General features: G+C 49.3%; 2 protein-coding genes across 14 annotated transcripts in view; both read left to right on the forward strand.

The window, feature by feature from the left end:
• Positions 1–3,266, forward strand: part of SYNJ1 (synaptojanin 1) — a 90,307-nt gene extending 87,041 nt beyond the window's left edge. For 8 of the 11 annotated variants that reach the window (XM_023238799.2, XM_023238802.2, XM_045036674.1 and 5 more), the window contains one exon: positions 252–3,266. In XM_023238799.2, coding sequence (XP_023094567.2) covers positions 252–1,049 — 798 coding nt within the window. In that variant the 3' untranslated portion in view covers positions 1,050–3,266. The remainder of the gene's footprint in view (positions 1–251) is intronic. The other 3 variants (XM_023238806.2, XM_023238807.2, XM_023238808.2) reach the window with 1 other exon arrangement.
• Positions 3,267–7,972: 4,706 nt separating this feature from the next.
• On the forward strand, positions 7,973–19,666 carry CFAP298 (cilia and flagella associated protein 298). 3 transcript variants are annotated; one of them, XM_003991467.6, is made up of 7 exons: positions 8,063–8,365; positions 10,123–10,290; positions 12,229–12,296; positions 17,142–17,300; positions 18,154–18,285; positions 18,953–19,048; positions 19,352–19,666. In XM_003991467.6, exons 1-7 carry the CDS (start codon positions 8,227–8,229, stop codon positions 19,460–19,462), a joined length of 873 nt encoding a protein of 290 aa, XP_003991516.2. In that variant the 5' UTR covers positions 8,063–8,226; the 3' UTR covers positions 19,463–19,666. The 3 variants fall into 3 exon arrangements, with proteins under 3 accessions (XP_044892612.1, XP_003991516.2, XP_023105413.1); XM_045036677.1 differs by lacking the exon at positions 10,123–10,290 and having other exon boundaries at positions 7,973–8,365; XM_023249645.2 differs by lacking the exons at positions 8,063–8,365; positions 12,229–12,296 and having other exon boundaries at positions 10,213–10,290.
• Positions 19,667–19,904: the final 238 nt, after the last annotated feature.

Raw genomic sequence — 19,904 nt, forward strand, 5'->3', positions numbered from 1 at the left:
TTAAACAAATGTCTTTAACAAAGGGGTTTATGTAGTAGGGAGGTTTTAAAGAGTAAGGTTTTAGTTGTCTTGCCTTACTTAAACTACCAGGGTAACAAACTATACAAAGCTGTTTAAGTTTGAAATTTGTATCCTTGCCCCCTCCCCCTCCCCCCATGAATAATTGAGACAGGAAGCATAGAGGGGTTGTTAAAAGTAACATGTTGTCTTTTTTTTTTTTTTTCCTGATTATTGGGTGTTCTCTTTTTCAGGTGAAAACAAATGGAGTCTCTGCCGTCAGACTGGAATCACCCTTAAAGAATGACCCATTTGAAGATCTGTCATTCAGTCTGCTTGCTGTATCCAAGGCTCAGTCATCCATTCAAACATCATGTGCTCCAACCCCAAACCCAAAGGGGTTGATTCAGTTGCCTTCTGCAACACAAAGTAACATGAATACTTTGAGTTCTGTAACTTGCATGCCTCCAATTCCAGCCCGGAGTAAATCCCAGGAAAATATGCGATGTTCTCCAAACCCATTTATTACTAGCTTGACCAGCACAAATCCTTTCACCGACAGGACTGCAGCTCCCGGAAACCCATTTAGAGCCGAGTCTCAAGAATCGGAGGCAACTTCGTGGCTCTCCAAAGACGAGCCTGTTGCCAGCAGTCCTTTCCCTTCCCTGAAGCCTCTTGGTCATAACAATAGCAAGCCTTCATCATTTGATGGTTTTAAGGACAGTTTTGATCTGCAGGGCCAGTCTTCGGCAAAAATCAGCAACCCAAAAGGATGGGTAACCTTCGAGGAAGAGGAGGACTTTGGTGTGAAAGGGAAGTCAAAGTCATCTTGTCCAGACCTACTGAGTAATCAGCCGAGTTCGCTCTCTGGCTCCGTGACCTTTGATGATGACTGGAATAAAGGCACAAATGTTCCTTTCTGTGTGTTGCCATCAAGACGACCACCTCCACCTCCTGTCACTCTGCCCCCACCTGCCACCACCCCTCCTGTAGCTCCTTTCACAACCTTGCCATCGAAGGCATCACCCACACTAGACTTTACAGAAAGATAAGGTTATGCAATAGAAAACAGTCTTGGATTTGTTTGTTTGTTTTTCAGTTTGGGCAGGTGAGAGCCAAAAGAATTGGGCATTAGTTCCTCATTATGTGCAATATGGAATTGTTAAGTGCACTGATGTTGTCACGAAATACCACTATTTAATGTGTACAAAGCTGGAATATGTGTATATTGGAAATAAGGAAAAAGTCCTTCTCATTATTAACTGGAGTTTTGGTGTGTTTCTGTTTGGATAAATAAGAGAGAGGAGTAGCCAAAAACAGTGCTCAAAACTACTTCAGACAGTAGTCCTTATTCAGAAATTCTCTGTCCGTCTTCTCTGAAGAACCGTAAAAAAGCCCAGACAACTTCTAGCTGACATTCTTGCCTGCTCTTTGATACTTGTTAACAATGGTGTTTCCAGGTATTTACCGAAGAGCTATCAGAGTTATACTGAGACCATTGTGAAAGGCATGGCTTTAAAACACAAAAAGGCATGGGTACACACACACACACACACACACACACACACGTATGTATACACTTACATATTTGTGTAAACTTAGGACTCAGACAAAATATTTACCTACACGTTCTAACAGAGTTATTTTTTCGGTGTTTCATTACCAAAAGGATGGCTATACATGAAATTTGGACAGTTCATTAATTTTCTTTCCAAAACTAGCATCTCACTACAGAACCAGACTTTCCTACCATTTCATCCCCCTCCCCCAAACACACATGACCCGCATCTTTGTTCCTTCGGGCTCCAGCATCTCCAGACGCTTTTTTTCCGGGAGGAGGTTCTTGGGGCCGGAAGCAGCCTATTTTGTGGTCACGGTCATGTGGATGGACACTCCAGCCCATACAACAAAGCACTATGGCCTTATCTCTCAGGAAGGCACTTACCTCCAAGTTCAATGAAGAATATTAGAGCTAAACGCACTCCCCTCTCTCTGCACTAAGGTGTATGTTGCCCATTCCCCTCCCACACTTTCCCTTTGCTGCTTTCTCTCCGGAACTTCATAGCAGGGAAGGCAGCGGTCCTCAGAATGCTTGGAGTTGGGGATCTACTCCGCGTGTGTGCTCTGTCCCCATCAGAGGCTACGCGACACATCTGTGAAGCTGCTTTACATTTTTAGAGACTACCCCTCAAATTAGCTGTGGATTTTGTCTCCCGCGCTGCCAATATGCAACTGACCCTGCTCTTATGAAGTTCACAGAATTTTTACACAATGTAGTGTTTTGGTATCGTCACGTAATCCCAAACAGAAAACTCCGTGAGCGATGTTTTGTTGTCAGCTTAAGTTAAAATCATCCTCAGCCGTTGAGACTGATATTAACCTTCCTTCTATAGGAAGTTATAGATGTCCACCTAAATTCCATCGTCCACATTTAACCTTTAAAGATGTGCACTGGGAGAACATCAAAATAGAGTTCATGGCTAAGATTATGTAAAGTGGAAAAGCACAGCAAACTGCATTGCACTTAAAGCAAATCTAGTAGGGAAAAAAAAGCACTTTTCTAAATGCTCAAATGTTATCAAGATACTATATTTCTAGAAGTAATCCTCTCTCTGTTCACAGCCAGGATTCGCTGTTAGCACTAACTCTTGTGAGTTTTATATTGTGCTTTTTGGGGGTTCTAATCATTTCAGCAGTAGTATATTTTAAACAGCAGTATTACTATAAGCAGTGTGCTTCAGAATGTGAATTAACTTCTTGAAACTGTGGCTTTAACATCTATGTGATTAGTGTACGTGGTATTTGCTCTCCATTAGCAAAAAGAATTCATTATAAACTTCACTAGTGCGGATTGCGGTTTCTGTGAGCGATGTTTCCTTTTTGAGTACAAACTACTGTCTAAAATATACGTATCACGCAGCAGCTCAGCCTTTACCAGGAAAATTATATTTGGCAAGTTGCCGAAAGGGCACAGAGTTAGGAAAGTGAAAGGTACGCTGCAAATAACTAGCCATTATTCTGTGTTATTAAAATATTTACCAGTTCTGTTAAAAGCAGAGCAGAAATTAGACACTAAGGCTCTCTTTGTGAATTCTTTGTTCTCTATAGTAGATTGCTGTTTATATGTAAGAATTTTATTGCTTATGTGGCATACAATATTTATAACTATATACTTTATAGAAGTGCAGTATTAAAGTCAGTGGTATACAAACATTCTGTACATATCTGTGAAATGTGCTGTCATATGAAATAAATACACCTGTCTTTACCATGTTGACTACTTTGCTCAAGAGGGAAGAACTTTTCTCAGCCATTTTCCTTGAACTTTACATATGCAAGTGTAATGACATTTGGGGATCAGCTGTCGAATCAGGTGTTTTTTTTAAGTTTATTTATTTTGAGGAGAGAGAGAGACAGAGCACATGAGCGGGAGAGGGTCAGAGAGAGGGAGAGAGAGAATCCCAAGCGCATTCCACACTGCCACCGCAGAACCCAACACAGGGCTCAAAGCCACGAACCGTAAGATCATGACGTGAGCCCAAGTCAAGAGCGGGACACTTGGCCGACTGAACCACCCACGTGCCTCCCAGATCAGGTATTTTAATTCAAGACTTCATTTCATCCATTTTACTTCTCCATATAATAGTCTAAAAGTAAGAAAATCTTCTAAGACTACAAATCATCATTAAGAAGAGAGGCCCTCATTCAAAGTCTTACTGGCCTGAAAATAATGCATGAAGCATGAATGATGGGGGTAGAAGGGTAATAGGCACAAGGACAGCCAGACACAGGAGACTGACTAAAAAGACCCAAGTTCAAGGCCAAGGCTAGTAGTTCCTTCCAGTATTGCCTTTTTTCAGTTCTGTATGATTGCTATTCAGAACAGTAACGTTGATTCTTAAATCATTGAATCATGTTCAATATAATTTTAGATACAGAAGATATGTAGAAGTTGTAGATACAGAATAATAGGCTTTAAAAGAAACTTGATTTTATGATTACGATACATATGTAGTTGATAAGAAATAATACAGAGAGATCCCAGGTACCCTATACCCAGTTTCCCACCCCCGCCCCAGTGGTAACATTTTACAAATTATAGTATAATACTACAACCAGGACATTAGCATTGATGCAAAACACTTCCCGTCACCACCAGGATCCTTCATGTTGCCCTTTTCCTGCTGTCATCCCATCCTAACTCCCCTGCCTTGTCCCTAGCTCCTGGAAACCACTATTCTCCAGTTCTATAATTATGCCACTTCAGGAGTGTTTTATATATATGTGTGCGTGTGTGTGTGTGTGTGTGTGTGTGTGTATTCCATATATATATGGAATCATACGGTATGTGACCTTTTGGGATTGACTTTTTTACTCTGCATAATTACCTGGAGATTCATCAAGACTGCAGATGTCTTTTTTATTGTCAAGTGGTATTTCATGGTGTGGATGTTAACACAGCTGGTTTAGGCATTCACCCACCTACCCACTGAAGGACATCTGGGTTGGGGCTATTATAGACAAAGCTGCTATGAACATTCCCATACAGGTTTTTTCTTTTTCTTTTTAATTTTGCTTTTTAATGTTTATTGTTTTTGAAGGAGAGAGAGACAAAGCGTTAAGCGGGGGAGGGGCAGGAAGAGAGAGGGAGACAGAATCCAAAGCAGGCTCCAGGCTCCAAGCCATCAGCACAGAGACTGACGTGGGGCTCGAACCCATGGACTGCGAGATCATGGCCTGAGCTGAAGTCGGAGGCTTAACCGACTGAGCCACTTAGGCGTCCCCCGTACAGGTTTTCTTGTGAACATAAGTTTTCATTTATCTGGGAAAATGCCCAGGAGTGCAATTGCTGGACCACAGGGTAGGTGATGCTTGGATCTTTAAAAAACTGCCAAACTGTCTTCCAGAATGGACCATTTTACATTCCCATCAGCAATGTGTGAGTGATCGACTTCTCTGCATCCTTGCTTGCATTTGCTGTTGTCACTACTTTTTCTTTTAGCCATTTCAGTAGAGGATGTATCATTGTGGCTTTATTTCCTTAATAGCTAACCATGGTGAACACCTCTTCATGGTGAACATGCCATCTAATATCTTCTTTGGTAAAATATGTGTCTTTTGCCTATTTTCTAAATGGATTGGTTTTTTTTTTACTGTTATTTTATTTTAATGTTTGGTTATTTTGAGGGAGAGAGAGCGTATGCAGGGGAGGGGCAAAGAGGGGGAGAGAGAGAATCCCAAGCAGGCTCTGCTGTTAGCACAGAGCCCAATGCGGTGCTCGATCTCACTGACCGTGAGAATATGACCTGAGTCTGAATGAAGAGTCGGGCACTTAACCGACTGAGCCACCCAGGCGCCCCTACTGTTGTGTTTTGAGGGTTCTTTGTCTTTTCTGTATACTCGCACTTTGTTGGATGCGTGGTTTGCCAATATTTCTCCCCGTCTATAACGTATCTTTTTATCCTCTTTATGAGTAGCCAGATCCTGAGCTCTGCAAGTCCACAAACTAACCTACAGTCATGGTGACGGACAAAGGACAACCAAACTCACACACAGGAAAACTGATATATAAAATTTCAAAACCCCTGTTTATTAATTTTAGGAAAATAAGTCTGAGCACATCAAGAGTTAGTGAACATGTAGAAGGATGTGGACTCATACGCTGGTGTTGAGAGAGTATCGATTCTGGAGAGCAATTTAACCATGCCCAGAAAAATCCATATGCTCTATCCCAAGAAATCTGACTTGTAGAGAAATTCTAGCGCACGTGGAACAGGACGGGCAATGTTCGTAATGGTAAAAACTAGAAATACACTAATCGTCACCGGGAATGGAGTGACAGATTTGGACAGCAGACCACTGGGTAAGTTAGAAAACAATACAATATGACATTTCTATAAAAGTTAAAACACGAAAAATATCCTCTATTCTTTAGGGAGACATACACGTGCGTGTTGATGGTATGACAACAGCCAACGGGAATGATAAATTCAGCAGAGTAGTTACCTTTGGAGAAGGGGAAGAAGAGAACGCAATCAGAGAGGGCTGTGTGGGAACTTGAAATGTATCTCTAATGTTGTTAGGGCCTTAAAAAAAAAAACAAAGGTTTTTTTCAGTAGACTAAAAATCTGTTCTTTTCCTCCCTCGCTGCCTGATATCTAACGGCCAACATGAATGACCTATTTATTATCTAGACCACAGCATTCATCCCTAATGCATCGCTTCATTGGGTACAAATGGTCATAAGATGCCCTTCACCCTAGAAAGGCAACAGCGCCTAAAATATTCAGAGAAAAGTAGCCACACTGCTCAAGAGCACACACATACCACCTTTTGTCTTCAAATTCAGTAACCCGCTCGAGTCGTGCCAAGACAAGAGAGGGTCTTTGGTACGATTTAGGATTACCGAAACCACACTGAGAAAAAGCTACGCGCAAATTTGTAAGACATGGCCTGTATGAGGGGGAAAAAAAAAAGACTGAAAGAGGACACTGAAAGGAATGTTAATAAAAGTTAGCAGGACTACACCGGCAAATATCAGTGCTGACAAAGATTAAAGATACTGCAAGCGCTTGGTCTATGGAGTGACTACCAAGTGAGGAATGAACTACATACTTTCTACCAAATGATTCCTACCAAATAATAAACTACATATAAACGAAACGGGATGGCCAGCACATGAGTTTTCCACGCTTTGTTAATTTTAAAACTTACACCCAGAGACCCTGTAATATCGGAGTTTGCGCATAAATGGTTCTCACCACCTAGAAAGCAAGACACTTTCAACCAAGTTGTAAGCTTGGTTGGCTTAGGGGTGCAGAATCAGATTCAGGAAAAACAGGGGGATGGCCTTGTGGCCAGCACTCAGGAGCTCAGAGAACACAGTAGGTCCCCTTCTCCCTCTGAGAACACAGACATTTACCATTCTGCCCAGTACTGCATGTTCCAGGGTCTGCGTGGTCCCTGCCCCAATACTAGAGGTGAAAACACATCCGCTCGCTGGGCTCCATACCCTGTCTAGGACCAGTCTAACAGTCTTCATATGAGACCCCGAATTGGTTTTTGGCATTTCCAAGCCCATAGTCACACACTATCCACTCTGCCCCGGAGACCCCAGGGACGAAGTTCCAATGGAGAGAGCCAAAGTTACAGGAATACAAAGTAGCAGGTGCTTGCAATATTCAGATCGGGCAATGGCCTTTCGAAGGAGATAACGAGGGTTGAAGCCTTGCACTATCGTACGTAGCTTTGGTGGCACCTTGTTATCAAGGACTAAGTGCAAATGTCACCCAATTTGGTTTTCTTTATGCTTCTATCTGAATCTGCCTTGTCCCTTATATTTTGTTTTCTCTTTCTCACTTCCACTGGGATATAAACTCCCTGACAGCAGTGACCCACGCCTGGAAGAAATAGCGCCTGTTCAATGAGAATTTTTCGGGCGGTGGCTGGCTGGATAGTTTGGGCACGGTCGCTCCGGCAGCAGCCGCTAGAGCCACCCTAGATAGGCGAATCCCAATTAGCCCGCACAGAGGAGGACGCACACTTTTTCCCGCCCCTGGGTGCTCACACCCCGCGCCCCGCGCGAACCACTCCTCCCCCCACCGCGAACATCTCCAGACCGGAAACAGCGGGAAGCACTTCCGGAAGTGGTGAGTGACAGCGGCGGAAACGCCGCTGGGACTTGTAGCGGCAGCGGGGACCCGCTTCAGGGCTCGGCGTCTGAGGGTGCCCACCACCGCACCCCTCCCCCCGCCCCACACATCTCTCTAGGTGGAACCTCGGGCCCGGGAGAGTGGACGGGGCGTTCCGCGCTCCCCTCCGATAGCTTGGGCTGTGTTGGGCGGTTGCCCCGACAACGGGCACTTCCGGGAACGGCGCAGGACGAATCCTGCCGGGCGGGGGGCGGCGCTGGACGGCGGCCGTCTCGGACCGAGTGGATCGTTGCCCGGCAGCACCTGCTTCCGGGAGCTTCGGCCCCGCCCTCGCGCGCTGCGGCTTCTCCGCCCTCGGCTTCTGACTGGCGCTGGCTGCCCCAGTGTTTCCTTGTTGCTCCTGGCAACAGGAACTTCCGGGAGTGAGGGCCTCCCCCCTCCCGGCCCCGCGGGCGCGCTAGCCCCGAGTTCCGGACTCCAAGCAGCGGTTAGGCGGCGGTCGCTCCTCGGCCTCGGGTTACGGCGGGCCGCGCATCCCGGGCCTCCTCGCCGCCTCGGCGGGGTCTCCGGGGCCGCCATGGTTCTGCTGCACGTGAAGCGGGGCGACGAGAGCCAGTTCCTGCTGCAGGCGCCGGGGAGCACGGAGCTGGAGGAGCTCACGGTGCAGGTGACCCGGGTCTACAACGCGCGGCTCAAGGTGCAGCGCGTCTGCTCAGGTGCGGCCCAGCGGCGCGGCGAGTCTGCGGACGGGACCGTGGAGCCCGCGCCGGGGCGGGGAGAAACGGGCCATCCGGGATGGGGAAGTGGGGCGGGAGCCGCAAGACTTTCTCGGGCCGGCTGGGCGGAGAGGGTCAGGTTTGCGAAGATTTGCAAAGACGTGCGGCCGGCGGGCTCGAGAGGGGACAGTCCGCCGGGGTCCCGCGGAGAGCGGAGTGACGCCGGCACCCCGCGTGCGGGCAAGGCCAAGTGCGCGCCGAAGCCCGCGGGGCAGGGTGTGAAGTAGCCGGGGAGACGGGCTAACCCGGGGGAGCCGAAACACCCGGGCCGAGAGCAGGTGTAGTGGAAGGAAATCACTCTGTCGAGACGCCTGGAGTGGAGCGCCTCCCGGTGGGGGAGCACCTGACTTTGGGACGCCCCCACCTCCCGAGGGTGGGAAGAGCAACCTTGGCGTCCCTTGCCCTTCTCCAGGAAACACAAGCCTGTTTCTCATATTACAACGTTTGGTCACTCCTCCCGAACGCTCTAGAGCAGCGCTGTCTGGCGACTTTCCGCCTCGAGCGAGGTGCTCCCTATTTGTGCTCCCATGGTGATACTCCAGATGTGGTCTAGTGTTTCTGTAATACGTGATTTTTGTGCCATGGAGAACTCCTTAAGGGTTATGGTTTCTGCCTTTATGGCGCATACATATAGTTTCTTAGAAAACTTACTGATTCCAAAACCAGCTCAGTATTAAATGTTTTTTTTATTTAAAACATTTGGGGAGAAAAGTGACTTCAACTTTTTGTATAAAATTATCAATTGAAAATGTGCTGCTAAATATTTCGAGTTGTGCTAGTGGCTCACTCATTTATTCTGTAGCTCCCATTGTCCACTGTGATTCAGGCAGGCCCCAGGGCTCTGCCTGCCGGAGACCAGCCCCTGGCCCCCAGATGCTTAGTGTCTGGTAAGGAGAGAGACAATAAAGACCCCATTAAGTTACACCATTTGTTTTGTAGTGTTGTATTGTTACAAGCCACCTGGTGTCTTCCTACAGTGCTATGGAAACTCGGAGGGAGGGAGGGAGGAAGGCAAGCGATTTTGCAAGGTTAAAGTGTGGGTTAGTTTGGGGGTGAATATATATGGGATTGGAAAAATACAAAGCCACGCTTTTGCATAGTGAACATGATACCAGAACACCAAAGTCTAGTCCCATCTCTGCCGCTTTGGAAGGGTGTGAATTGCCTGAAGTCCTCTCCACTGACCAGATTTACACAAATTATTTAGAAAGTATGTCTCTAAAGTTGCAAGCCTCAGGTGACAGGGCTGTAAATGAGGGAAGACCAGGATGTGGAGGATTCTCTTGCCTGCCTCACAAGGCGAAATGCAGTAATCTACATGAACACGCTCGGAAATTGTAACGCCCTTGGTGGATATGTATTCAGACCGTCAGTGAATTTTAACTCGTGCCCCTTGAGTCCCAGAAGGTACAGCCCAGCAGAAGATTCGCGCACAGAGCCTGCAGCCCCTGCTGCCCGCGATCACGGTGAGCTCCTAAACTCGGTGCCGCTGCTGATCTAGGACAAATGGGCGACCCGTGTGTCAAAGGCCAAGGACAGGCCTGGCCCAAACCAAGTGGTATCTAAGCATTTGCTAAATAAAATAGGGAGACGCTGGGCAAGACCCCTGACCCCCAGGGAGCCTACATTTCACTGAGGTGTAAGGTGGTGTGATGATAATTGTGATGCATACTGTGTAACTTTCTCTTATTTTTAAGAAATGGAAGAATTGGCAGAACATGGCATATTTCTCCCTCCTAATATGCAAGGACTGACTGATGACCAGATTGAAGAATTGAAATTAAGGGATGAATGGGGTGAAAAGTGTGTACCCAGTGGGGGCTCGGTATTTAAAAAGGATGACATCGGCCGAAGGAATGGGCAAGGTAATCCAGCCTGTGTCTTCTGTGTGCACGCGCGAGCATAGCAGGAAGTATGCAGGTGGCAATTTCACGTGAAAACACGGACCTCGGGGGGCACCCGGGTGGCTCAGTTGGTTAAGCGTCCAACTTCAGCTCAGGTCATGATCTCATGGTTCATGGGTTCGAGCCCCGTGTCGGCTTTGTGCTGACAGCTCAGAGCCTGGAGCCTGCTTCAGATTCTGTGTCTCCCTCTCTCTCTGCCCCGCCCCTGCTCATGCTCTGTCTCTCTCTCTCTAATAAAATAAACATTAAAAAAAAAAAAAATTAAAAAAAAAAAAACAAAAAACACAGACCTCAGTTTTCTGTACAGACATATGAAATACTGCACCGTGTAACCAACTCCCGTGGTACCGTGCAAATCCATAATGAATCGGGTAGGTCGAGGAAGCATCTGTCTTCTTGCTCTTTCTTTACTAAGGTGCTGCGAGCTTTTACATCAGATGAACCACCTGAAGCTGCCAGTTTTGTAGGTAACAAATGGTGAAAGTTGAATATGGTTCGACCGAATAGTTTTGGGGGGCAATCATTGACACCGTATTGAGGGTTCTGTTCTGTTACGGTTTGCGGCTACTAGGGTTTGGCTAGAGATTCTGTGTGAACAGAGGCGATGAGTGTCGGCACATCGTCTCCCCTTGAATCGAGGGCACGGCCCTCTGTGGTGTAAAACGTCTTAGTCCATGTCAGCATTCTGAAATCATTCCCCCTTTAGTGTGCGGTTGATCGTGTGGAATTTCAAGGAAAAAAAGACGGGAGTCCATTTTGATGGCTTATCCCTTTTAACCTGATTAAAAGGCCCCATTTAAAAGACCGTAATTGATCGTTTAACAAACACCTAAGTACCTACGCATCTACTGTGCTAGAACACTGTGAGGAGCAAAAGAAATACGAAAGTGTCCCTACAAAGACTTGACAGGCTCAAAAAATATTTTTGTAAAAAAAATAGTGAAGATGATAGGAATTTTTAGTGTTATTTCGGGTGGGTTTTAGCCTGGAAAATGGTTGGCTGCCTTCCACAGCTTTTCATAATGTAAACTCATTGTCAATTTGGAGAGATGTGTTTGCTTTTTTTTAATGTTTATTTACTTTGAGAGAGAAAGCGTTAAGCAGGGGGAGGAGCAGAGAGAAGGAGAGAGAGAATCCCGAGCAGGATCCGTGCTGTCAGCACAGAGCCTGATTTGGGGCTCGATCCCACGACCCTGGGATCATGACCTGAGCCGAAATCAAGAGTCAGACGCTTAACCGACTGAGCCACCCAGGCATCCCAAGATATTTGTGCTTTTTAGAAGGAATTGCATCACTGAAAAAAAATAATAGTATGTCCTGAGAACCAGTTAATGGTTCATTATTCACCTTTAAACCAATATTATCTTAAATTAACCATTTCTATTCTAACACAACTTTATGTTTCTAGCGTTTTCAGTGTCTTAATTCATACTTTTATTTATTAAGAAGTTGAAGCTCTGTGGGGCTCCTGGGTGGCTCAATCGGCTAAGCCTCCGACTCGGCTCAGGTCATGATCTTATGGGTCGTGAGTTCCAGCCCCACGTTAGCCCCTCTGCTAACGGCGCAGAGCCCGCTTCCGATCCTGTCTCCCTCTCTCTCTGCCCCTCCGTCGCTTGCGCACAATCTTTCTCTCTCTCACTCAAAAATAAAGAAACTTAAAAATAAATAAATAAAGCAAAGCTTTGAGAAGCCAGCTTCCCTGTGTCCCTCACCTGAATTCCACGAGTGTCCTCCTCTCAGGTCCTTGCTCCCTGACTTGGCCAGGAGGGATTAGGACATCTAAGGGTTTTGGGGGGTTTGTTTGTTTTGGTTTTGTTCGTTAGTTTTTCCCTCTCCCCTCCCCAAGAAGACCTTTAAAGACAGCTGTTTCTCTCCCTCTTCCCGGTTCTATTTCCACAGCTCCAAATGAAAAGATGAAGGAAGTGTTAAAGAAGACTATAGAAGAGGCCAGAGCAATCATATCGAAGGTTAGCTTTTTTAAATGAAGCCCTAAGGCCTGTCGTTTGAAATGCAGACTCCACTTACTCCAGAGTGGAGTTATCTGCGGCCCAGCCTGTTCTTTTTCTAGCCTTCCCGGGGCAAGGCAAGGACCAGCCTGTTTGGGTGTGGGTGGTCGCTTTTCCTTTTCATATTGGTGACAGCTGTCCTGAATCCTCCCGGTCTCCCGGGTCAGGCAGAAAGGGTGCCTGGCCTGCGCGAGTACGACGTGGACTTGTGGGACACTGTGTAGTGCGTGTGGCACAACCACGAGCTGATGGGTACGTGATGTGGGGAGAACTTGAGAAAGTGAAACGTAAACATCGTGACCCTGTAAGAGCTCCGTGGCTATTTGATTGCTGGAGTTCGTGCCGCTACGAATTACTTTTTTGCGATGGTCACTAGTACTTACGCAGAAGCTGTTTCATAGAAGGAGAAGCAGAGGTCATACCTGACGGTGCAGGTAATGTGACCCTGGAGGAAAAGAATATTAGGATGTTTGAATAATTGTTTTGTCTGTCAGTTGCTTTATTTATGTGTTGGCCCTGGGCGTTGCTACCCCCCGCCCCCCATTCCAGCCTTCTCAGTGGATAACATTTTTTTTTCTTTTCCTACTGATCACTGGGCAAAATCACTTTTTTTTTTTAATTTCTTTTTCAATGTTTATTGATTTTTTAGAGAGAGAGAGGGAGACACAGAATCTGCAGTAGGCTCCAGGCTCTGAGCTGTCAGCACAGGGCCTGATGCAGGGCTCAGACTCACGGACTGCGAGATCATGACCTGAGCCGGAAGTTAGAAGCTTAACTGACTTTAGGGGCACCTGGGTGGCTCCCGGTTGAGCGTCTGACTTCAGCCCAGGTCATGATCTCATGGTTCATGAGTTTGAGCCCCACATTGGGCTCTGTGCTGGAGCCTGCTTCAAATTCTGTGTCTCCCTCTCTGTCTGCCCCTCCCCTGCTCATGCTCTGTCTCTCTCTGTCTGAAAAATAAATAAAGAAGAACAAAAAACGAAAAAAAAGCTTAACCGACTGAGCCACCCAGGCATCCCTGGGCAAAATTACTTCTTTTTACATTTTTTTTTTTTAAGTTTATTCATTTTTCAGAGACAGAGCGTGAGTGGGGAAGGGGCAGAGAGAGAGGGAGCCACAGAATCCGAAACAGGCTCCAGGCTCTGAGCTGTCAGCCAGAGCCCGACACGGGGCCCAAACCCATGGATGGGGAGATCATGACCTGACCTGACCTGATCATGACCGACTGAACCACCCAGGCGCCCCATGGGCAAAATTACTTCTAAACCAACGTGTCCTTAATTCTTCAAGCTCTTAACTAATCCTTTAAATGCTTCAGGAATGACTGCTCTTCAGTGCCTATTAATTTAGCAAAAGCTCTCTCAAGTCCGACAAGGAAGGCTTTGGTTCAGCCCAGTGTTTGCAAAATGCCTTTGATCCTAGAACCTTTTTTTTTACAGTGTTGATCATAACTGTTAACACCTGATCAAACTAGCACATGTCAGGGCGTGTTAGGAAAATCGTGGCCTGGACACTGCTCTGTACCCTTCACTCCCCTCACTGTCTGCTGTGGAAATCCTTTCCGGTCTCTTTGCTTGTGGATCTTCTTACGTGGTTGTCTCCGAATTTACAGGGAGGCTTCTCGGGCTCCAGTCCTTTGCTGCAGTGATTTGCCCAAAGTTGCAGGGCACCCGAGTGGCCGGCCTGACTTCTCGCCCGGGGCCCTTTCCACGCCGCCTCCAGAAATGCAGTGCACGTCACCGTCCCCTCTCCAGAGCTGGCCACGGTGGGGACAGTTAGCACTGTGGGGCAAGCAGGAGAAGGTTCGAGTCCTGTGGCCGGAGGTTCATCATGGGGAGGGTGAGAGATGGTGGACCATCCAGACGCACTGTCTCTGTGGCCCCTTTTCCTGAGCTGTCCCTCTGCTGAGAGCAGGAGACCAGGTCATTGGGGCGTCTGCTGCCCTGAAGCCGCACCGGCGTGCCTCTGTCACCCTGCCGTGTTACCTGGCCAGGGATCACTGCCCTTGGCATTTCGTGGAGCTTGTACAGAAAATGGCTCACCCGCGCTGAGTTAATGTTGGTGGCGGTGGGCGACGTTTTCTGAGCAGAAAGACTTCCCTCACGTGACCCCGTATCTGGGAGCTCTGCACACCCATCCTCTGGCATAAGCCTCTGATGGGAAGACCTGATATGTTTTCTGGGGATCTGTGACTCCCGAAACAATCTTGTGAGCCACCTGCGAGCAAGCAAGGCAGGAATATCCCCTCTGTTTCACAGATGAGAACAGAGCTTTAGAGAGTTCGGATCTAGGCCCCCAGGGCACGGTCCACCTTCCTCCCTCAGGCCACACATCCGCCCTGCCCCCCTCAACCCCCTCTGGGACCTGGGCGTCCCTGCCACAGAACTCCTGTGGTCACTCCTCCTCCTGTCTTACTAGTCCGCCACTCTGGTCAGATTAGAGCACCATCACCCAGAATGGCCCCCTTTAGCGTAGGACCTCCCGTCCCCCTTCCCCATCCCTGAGCCCCCGCCCGGCCACACCGCCCCACTAACGTTGCTTCCCTAACCCATCCTCGCCCAGCTGGGCCCCAGTCGGCTGGCCGTGGGCAGCAGGCCCCGGGCTCTGAGGCTCCAAATGGCCTGCGTCCTGCCCTGCCTGCCTCCTTCCTTCCGGCGTGGCACAGCGGTCAAGGCTGTCTTGGCAGGAGCCCTCAGTTCTCTGTCCCTCCTGCAAGGTCCTCTTCTCATCCCTCCCTGGAGACTCTGATCTGTGTTTAATCCCCACCCCACCCCCCCGCCGCCCCAGGCTCTCCCATTTCTGCTGCTGCCCCCACTGTTGCTTGCCCAGAAACCCAAGATGGGGATGATGTTTTCAGTGCCTCCTGTTCTGTGGGCTACATCTATGCTGTTAATGCACTCAGGCCTTTTTCCTTCTGCAGAAATCAGTTCTCTGCGGCCTCACCCTCACACCAAGCTTCCCGGAGCAGACGTACAGCCACATGCGTGGCCCGGAACCTCCTGGGTGTCTCAGGACCCGGCCTCTGTTTCCTTCCCCCACAGAGATGGCCATCTCAGGGCCACCCCTTCGCTTTGCAGGTCGGAGGCTTTTCTGTCTGACTCTGTCCTCTGAGCACGTTGAGGACCCTCCTGTCCTCCCGTCCCCTCCCAGCTCCCTGAGTGCCCTTTCTCTTGCCTCTCACCACGTTGAGTGTTTATCGAAGCACTTTCTCCTGGGTCCTCTTCTCTCTCCTTGCCCTTCCCCCCAGTGTTTTACCTTCTCCTCCTCCAAATGCACAGTCTGCCTCCTCAGGGAACTCCAATCTGATGCCTTCCTTCTCCTGCACCTGGTTCCTAGACGCTTCTTCCCGAAAGCCCTTGAGGAAGCTCAGGTTTCCTAGACCCGAGAGTTCGATTCCTCGCTCCTCCCTGTGCTCTGGACCCAAGGAGAAGCACTTCTTGCAGACTTGCCACTTGGTGTTGGCGGAGCCACCGGTGCCTCGATGACACAGGCCCCCCCCCCCCCCCCCCCCGCCATGAGCCTTACCTCGGGTCCTGTACCGTCTGTCCCACGATGGCGACAACCCAGCATCTTCCGTTGCCATAGCCACTGCTTTATTGAAGGCGCCCTGGTAGCCTTTTGGTGCCTTGCAGATACCGACCGGGAGGCCTGGGTTCAGGATTGACACTAACTACGCAGTGTTGCTGCAGACCCCTCAAGTGAAAGGGCAAGGTCCCCGGCAAGAGCCCACGCCTTCAGACGCCAGGCAACCCACGGCGCTTCTGTCCCGGCTGTAAATCTGGAGGTTCCCACAACCCTCCGCCTGGTTCACCAGTTCACAGAACACACTGCGAGCTCTGTACTTACGACTATGGCTTTGTTGTAAAGGACACAACTCGGCGCCGAGTGGAAGAGATGTAGGGCGAGGTCTGGGGTGCGGGGTGCAGAGCCTGTGGGCGCTCTCCTGGGATTCCCGGCACCTGCCTTCGAATAGCAGTGTGTTCCCCGCCCCGGAAGCTCCTCTGGGCTCCGATACCCAGGATTTTTATCGGGGTTTCAATATGTGGGCGTGAGTAATAAAATCCTGGGCTACGGGACTCCTCTCCAGCTCCCCTCCCCCCCCCCCCCCGCCGGGATGGTGATGGGGGTTGGGTCTGAAAGTTTCAACCCTCTAATCTCTGCTCCCTCTCCCTGAAATGAGGTTCCACATGGGTCACCTCATTAGCATGAACTCTGGTGTGGTCCAAAGGGGCTCGTTATGAGTAACAGACACTCCTGCCACTCAGGAAATTCCTGGGCATTTCCCTGCTCTCCCCCAGCCGGGAGCCTTCTTCACCCACCACAGGGTTAGGCTCCTGCACCGTCCCTCCTGCCCGGGAGAGACGTCGCCGCCTGTCCTCAGCGCGGATTCCTCAGCCTGGCCTCCCCAGCGCGAGCCCCAACGTCCCCAACCCCCTTGGGCACTGGTGCACTGGCTGCACCTACCTGCTGCTCTTTGCTTCTCCTGGTCCTGTCGCTCACCTGCCTGCTCCACCTTCCCCCCACCGTGGCGTGGCATGGCCCGATCCCCTCCGTCTGCGCTGCTGAGCGTCCTCCGCACTTGACTGCCCTCGTCGGCCCCGCTCGTAGTCTGCTTGGTGGTCTAGGCCGTGGCGGGCGCAGCAGAAGCCCCGCGAGGATGTTGGTGGCTTCGGTAGCAAGCCCCATTGGAGTCCTTTGTGTCCTGTGGCAGTCGTCTCTGCAGGAGGCTGGTACAAGAACCTGATCAGTACCTACTGAATCGGTCAGTCCCATTGTACAGAATGATTCCTGCCCCTGTCCCTTCAGAAACAAGTGGAAGCCGGAGTCTGTGTTACCATGGAGATGGTGAAAGACGCCTTGGACCAGCTGCGAGGTGCGGTGATGATTGTCTATCCCATGGGGCTGCCGCCATACGATCCCATCCGGATGGAATTCGAAAATAAAGAAGACTTGTCTGGGACTCAGGTATGTGGCTCTCGGGCGTCCTGTGGGATGGGTCACTGCAGAGTTGGGCCTCCTCTCCTGGACGTCGTGTTTCGCTTCATACGCAGCCTTCCATCCTGCCGTGCTGTGCTTCCGAGCAGAGCCCTGGGTTTAGGGGAGACCCCGAAGGTAGTGCTCGCGGTTGAGGGCACACAGAGGGGCAGGAAGTTTGTGGGGCTGCCCAGCAGGAGTAACTGAAAACCTGCCCGTTCTCTTTGGCCACTGGGAAGCCAGAAACCTAACTCGTGCCTGTTTCTACCCAAAGTGCATTCATTGGTCCCTTTGCCTGGAATTTTGTGTTCTAGCCTCACCTTTTGCTTCGTGTTATTTTCCTGCATTTACGTTCCATTTTCCTTTGTTTTTCTCATTTATCCTTTATCCCATTGGACAGTGCCTGTGGCTCTGAGCCATCTTAAATAGGCGGGCTGTGCAGAAGCAGACAAACAGCCCCATTGTGCCTAGATGTAAAAACCCGGCTGGATTCCAGTGTTCTTTCCTGGCGGTATCCTCAAAATCCATCCGAGAAGGACCTCGTATTGTAGATGAGGGTACACATGAGATAGGGTGCTCCCCACCTCCCAGAGCAGGAGGGTGACGAAGTCAGGGCAAGAGTTGGAGCTACCAGGAAAGGCATGGAAATGAGCAAGGGCTTTGGTTCGGTGGGGGTGGTGGTGCCGCCCGTGGGGAGAGGGGAGGTGGGGCGGGGCTGAGATGCCAGACCCTGCCCCACACTGGCGGAGGGGGGACCAGCCAGGCTCCGTGCACCTGGGGGAGGATCACACGCGTGGGCCAGTGTCCGGATGCACCTTAAAGCCAGTTCTGACCACGGCCCCAGGCAGGACTGAATGTTATTGAAGAATCAGAGGCCCAACTGTGGTGGGCGGCCAAGGAGCTCAGAAGAACAAAGAAGCTTTCAGACTATGTGGGCAAAAATGAGAAAACCAAAATTATCGCCAAGATTCAGCAAGTGAGTACTTTTGCTTTCACACGACACCACTTTCTGTTAACTGTTTTCCAACCAATAAAAAATTAGAGTAAATCTCACTTAGTCTCTTTGTCACAAATACTTTAATCCCGTTAGTGCAGGCTTAACGTAAAACAGCGAAAACTGGAAGACAGTATGGATTGCTTGACGACATCTGGAGTTTGTTTTAATGGGGGCGGGGGGGTGTACATAAGCCATGCTAATTTCAACCTTAGAAATAGGGCTACAAGTAACTAAAAGTGGTTCTCAAAATGGAAACTACAGCCTAGAGCACTGATTTCAAGTTTTCAAAGTACTGATACTCTGTAAACAAGGAGGATGTGCCAGAAGTCGTCACAGATCTAGATCGCGTAGAGCCGTATCCGTGCGAGGCTGCTTTGCCTAAATCATTTCTCCACGATTATCTCCATCCCTTCTCCACTGGACCCGCGGCGGCCGGTGGCATTGCCCGGCCTCTGGTCTCTGTCCACCATGAGGGCCCAGGGTTGAGGGGCTGCTGGAGACCCAAGCCTCTCCTGATGATCAGAACGGATCCCCAGTTTATGTGTAGCAGTCGGCAAAGGCGGTTATAAAACATTCACTGTAACTTCCTGGGTGGCCCCTGTAAGAGTGCTGTAACCCACAGTCTGCTCTGCCCTCGTCTTTGCAGAGGGGACAAGGGGCCCCAGCCCGAGAACCGATCATCAGCAGTGCGGAGCAGAAGCAGCTGATGCTGTATTATCACAGAAGACAGGAGGAGCTCAAGGTACCGGGCTGATAGGTTTTCAGAGCTGGCGCCACAGGCATTCACCCCCTTCCTTACCCAAGTGCGCGGGGAGCTGCCGGGGGGCCGTGAGTTCTGCAGGATGTAGGGAGGGGCGTTTCTAGAGCTCCCGCCTCTCCAGGGCCCCCGGGACCCTGCCAGGCATCCCACCTGCATTAGAGTCTGGGAGCATCCTTTTGGGGAGACGGGAGTGGGAGTTTGGACGTGGGTTCTTTCTTCAGTCTGTTCATGTTGCAAAACACTTTCCTGAAATGCCTTCCTGTGTAAAACATAATTTATTTCCAGAAATTGGAAGAAAATGACGATGACTCCTGTTTAAATTCCCCATGGGCAGATAACACTGCTTTGAAAAGACATTTCCACGGGGTAAAAGACATCAAGTGGAGGCCAAGATGAAGTTCACCAGTTGGTGATGCTGTCACTAATACCGGCTCACCTTTCCTGTAGGCAAAATAAAAACACATTTAAATAATAATAGGGCGCCCACAACCCTCTGAAAAATGTTGAATTTCTAGTTGTCCTAGTTTTTCTTTCCGTTTGAATGTGTCCGATAAAAATTATTTAAGGTTTTAGAATTTAATAAATATATCCTCAAAAGCATCAGCCTCAATTATTTGTATTTCAAAACAACTATTTAGTGTCTTTGACTAAATACTAAATGTAATTACAGACACTTTTTGCTTCTGGATCTTTTATATTCTCACGACCGCTGCTGCCTTGGAAGAAATGGAAGAAGTGTCTTTTCTCCCTGCGAGTCAGGTGTCCGCCGAGCAGCGTGACCGGCAGTGGCCGCTAGAGGCCGCCCGACACTCACCGCCCCGCTGGGCTCAGCCCTGGA

The sequence above is a fragment of the Felis catus genome, chromosome C2 (genome assembly GCF_018350175.1).
Source record: "Felis catus isolate Fca126 chromosome C2, F.catus_Fca126_mat1.0, whole genome shotgun sequence".
In the NCBI taxonomy this organism is placed as follows: domain Eukaryota; kingdom Metazoa; phylum Chordata; class Mammalia; order Carnivora; family Felidae; genus Felis; species Felis catus.

Bases quoted from the DNA above. Each gene is read 5' to 3' on its own strand.
- CFAP298 (XM_003991467.6), top strand. From the start codon at position 8,227: ATGGTTCTGCTGCACGTGAAGCGGGGCGACGAGAGCCAGTTCCTGCTG. The intron at 8,366-10,122 runs GTGCGGCCCAGC...CTTATTTTTAAG, and splicing joins GGTGCAGCGCGTCTGCTCAG to AAATGGAAGAATTGGCAGAA. The intron at 18,286-18,952 runs GTGAGTACTTTT...TCGTCTTTGCAG, and splicing joins TTATCGCCAAGATTCAGCAA to AGGGGACAAGGGGCCCCAGC.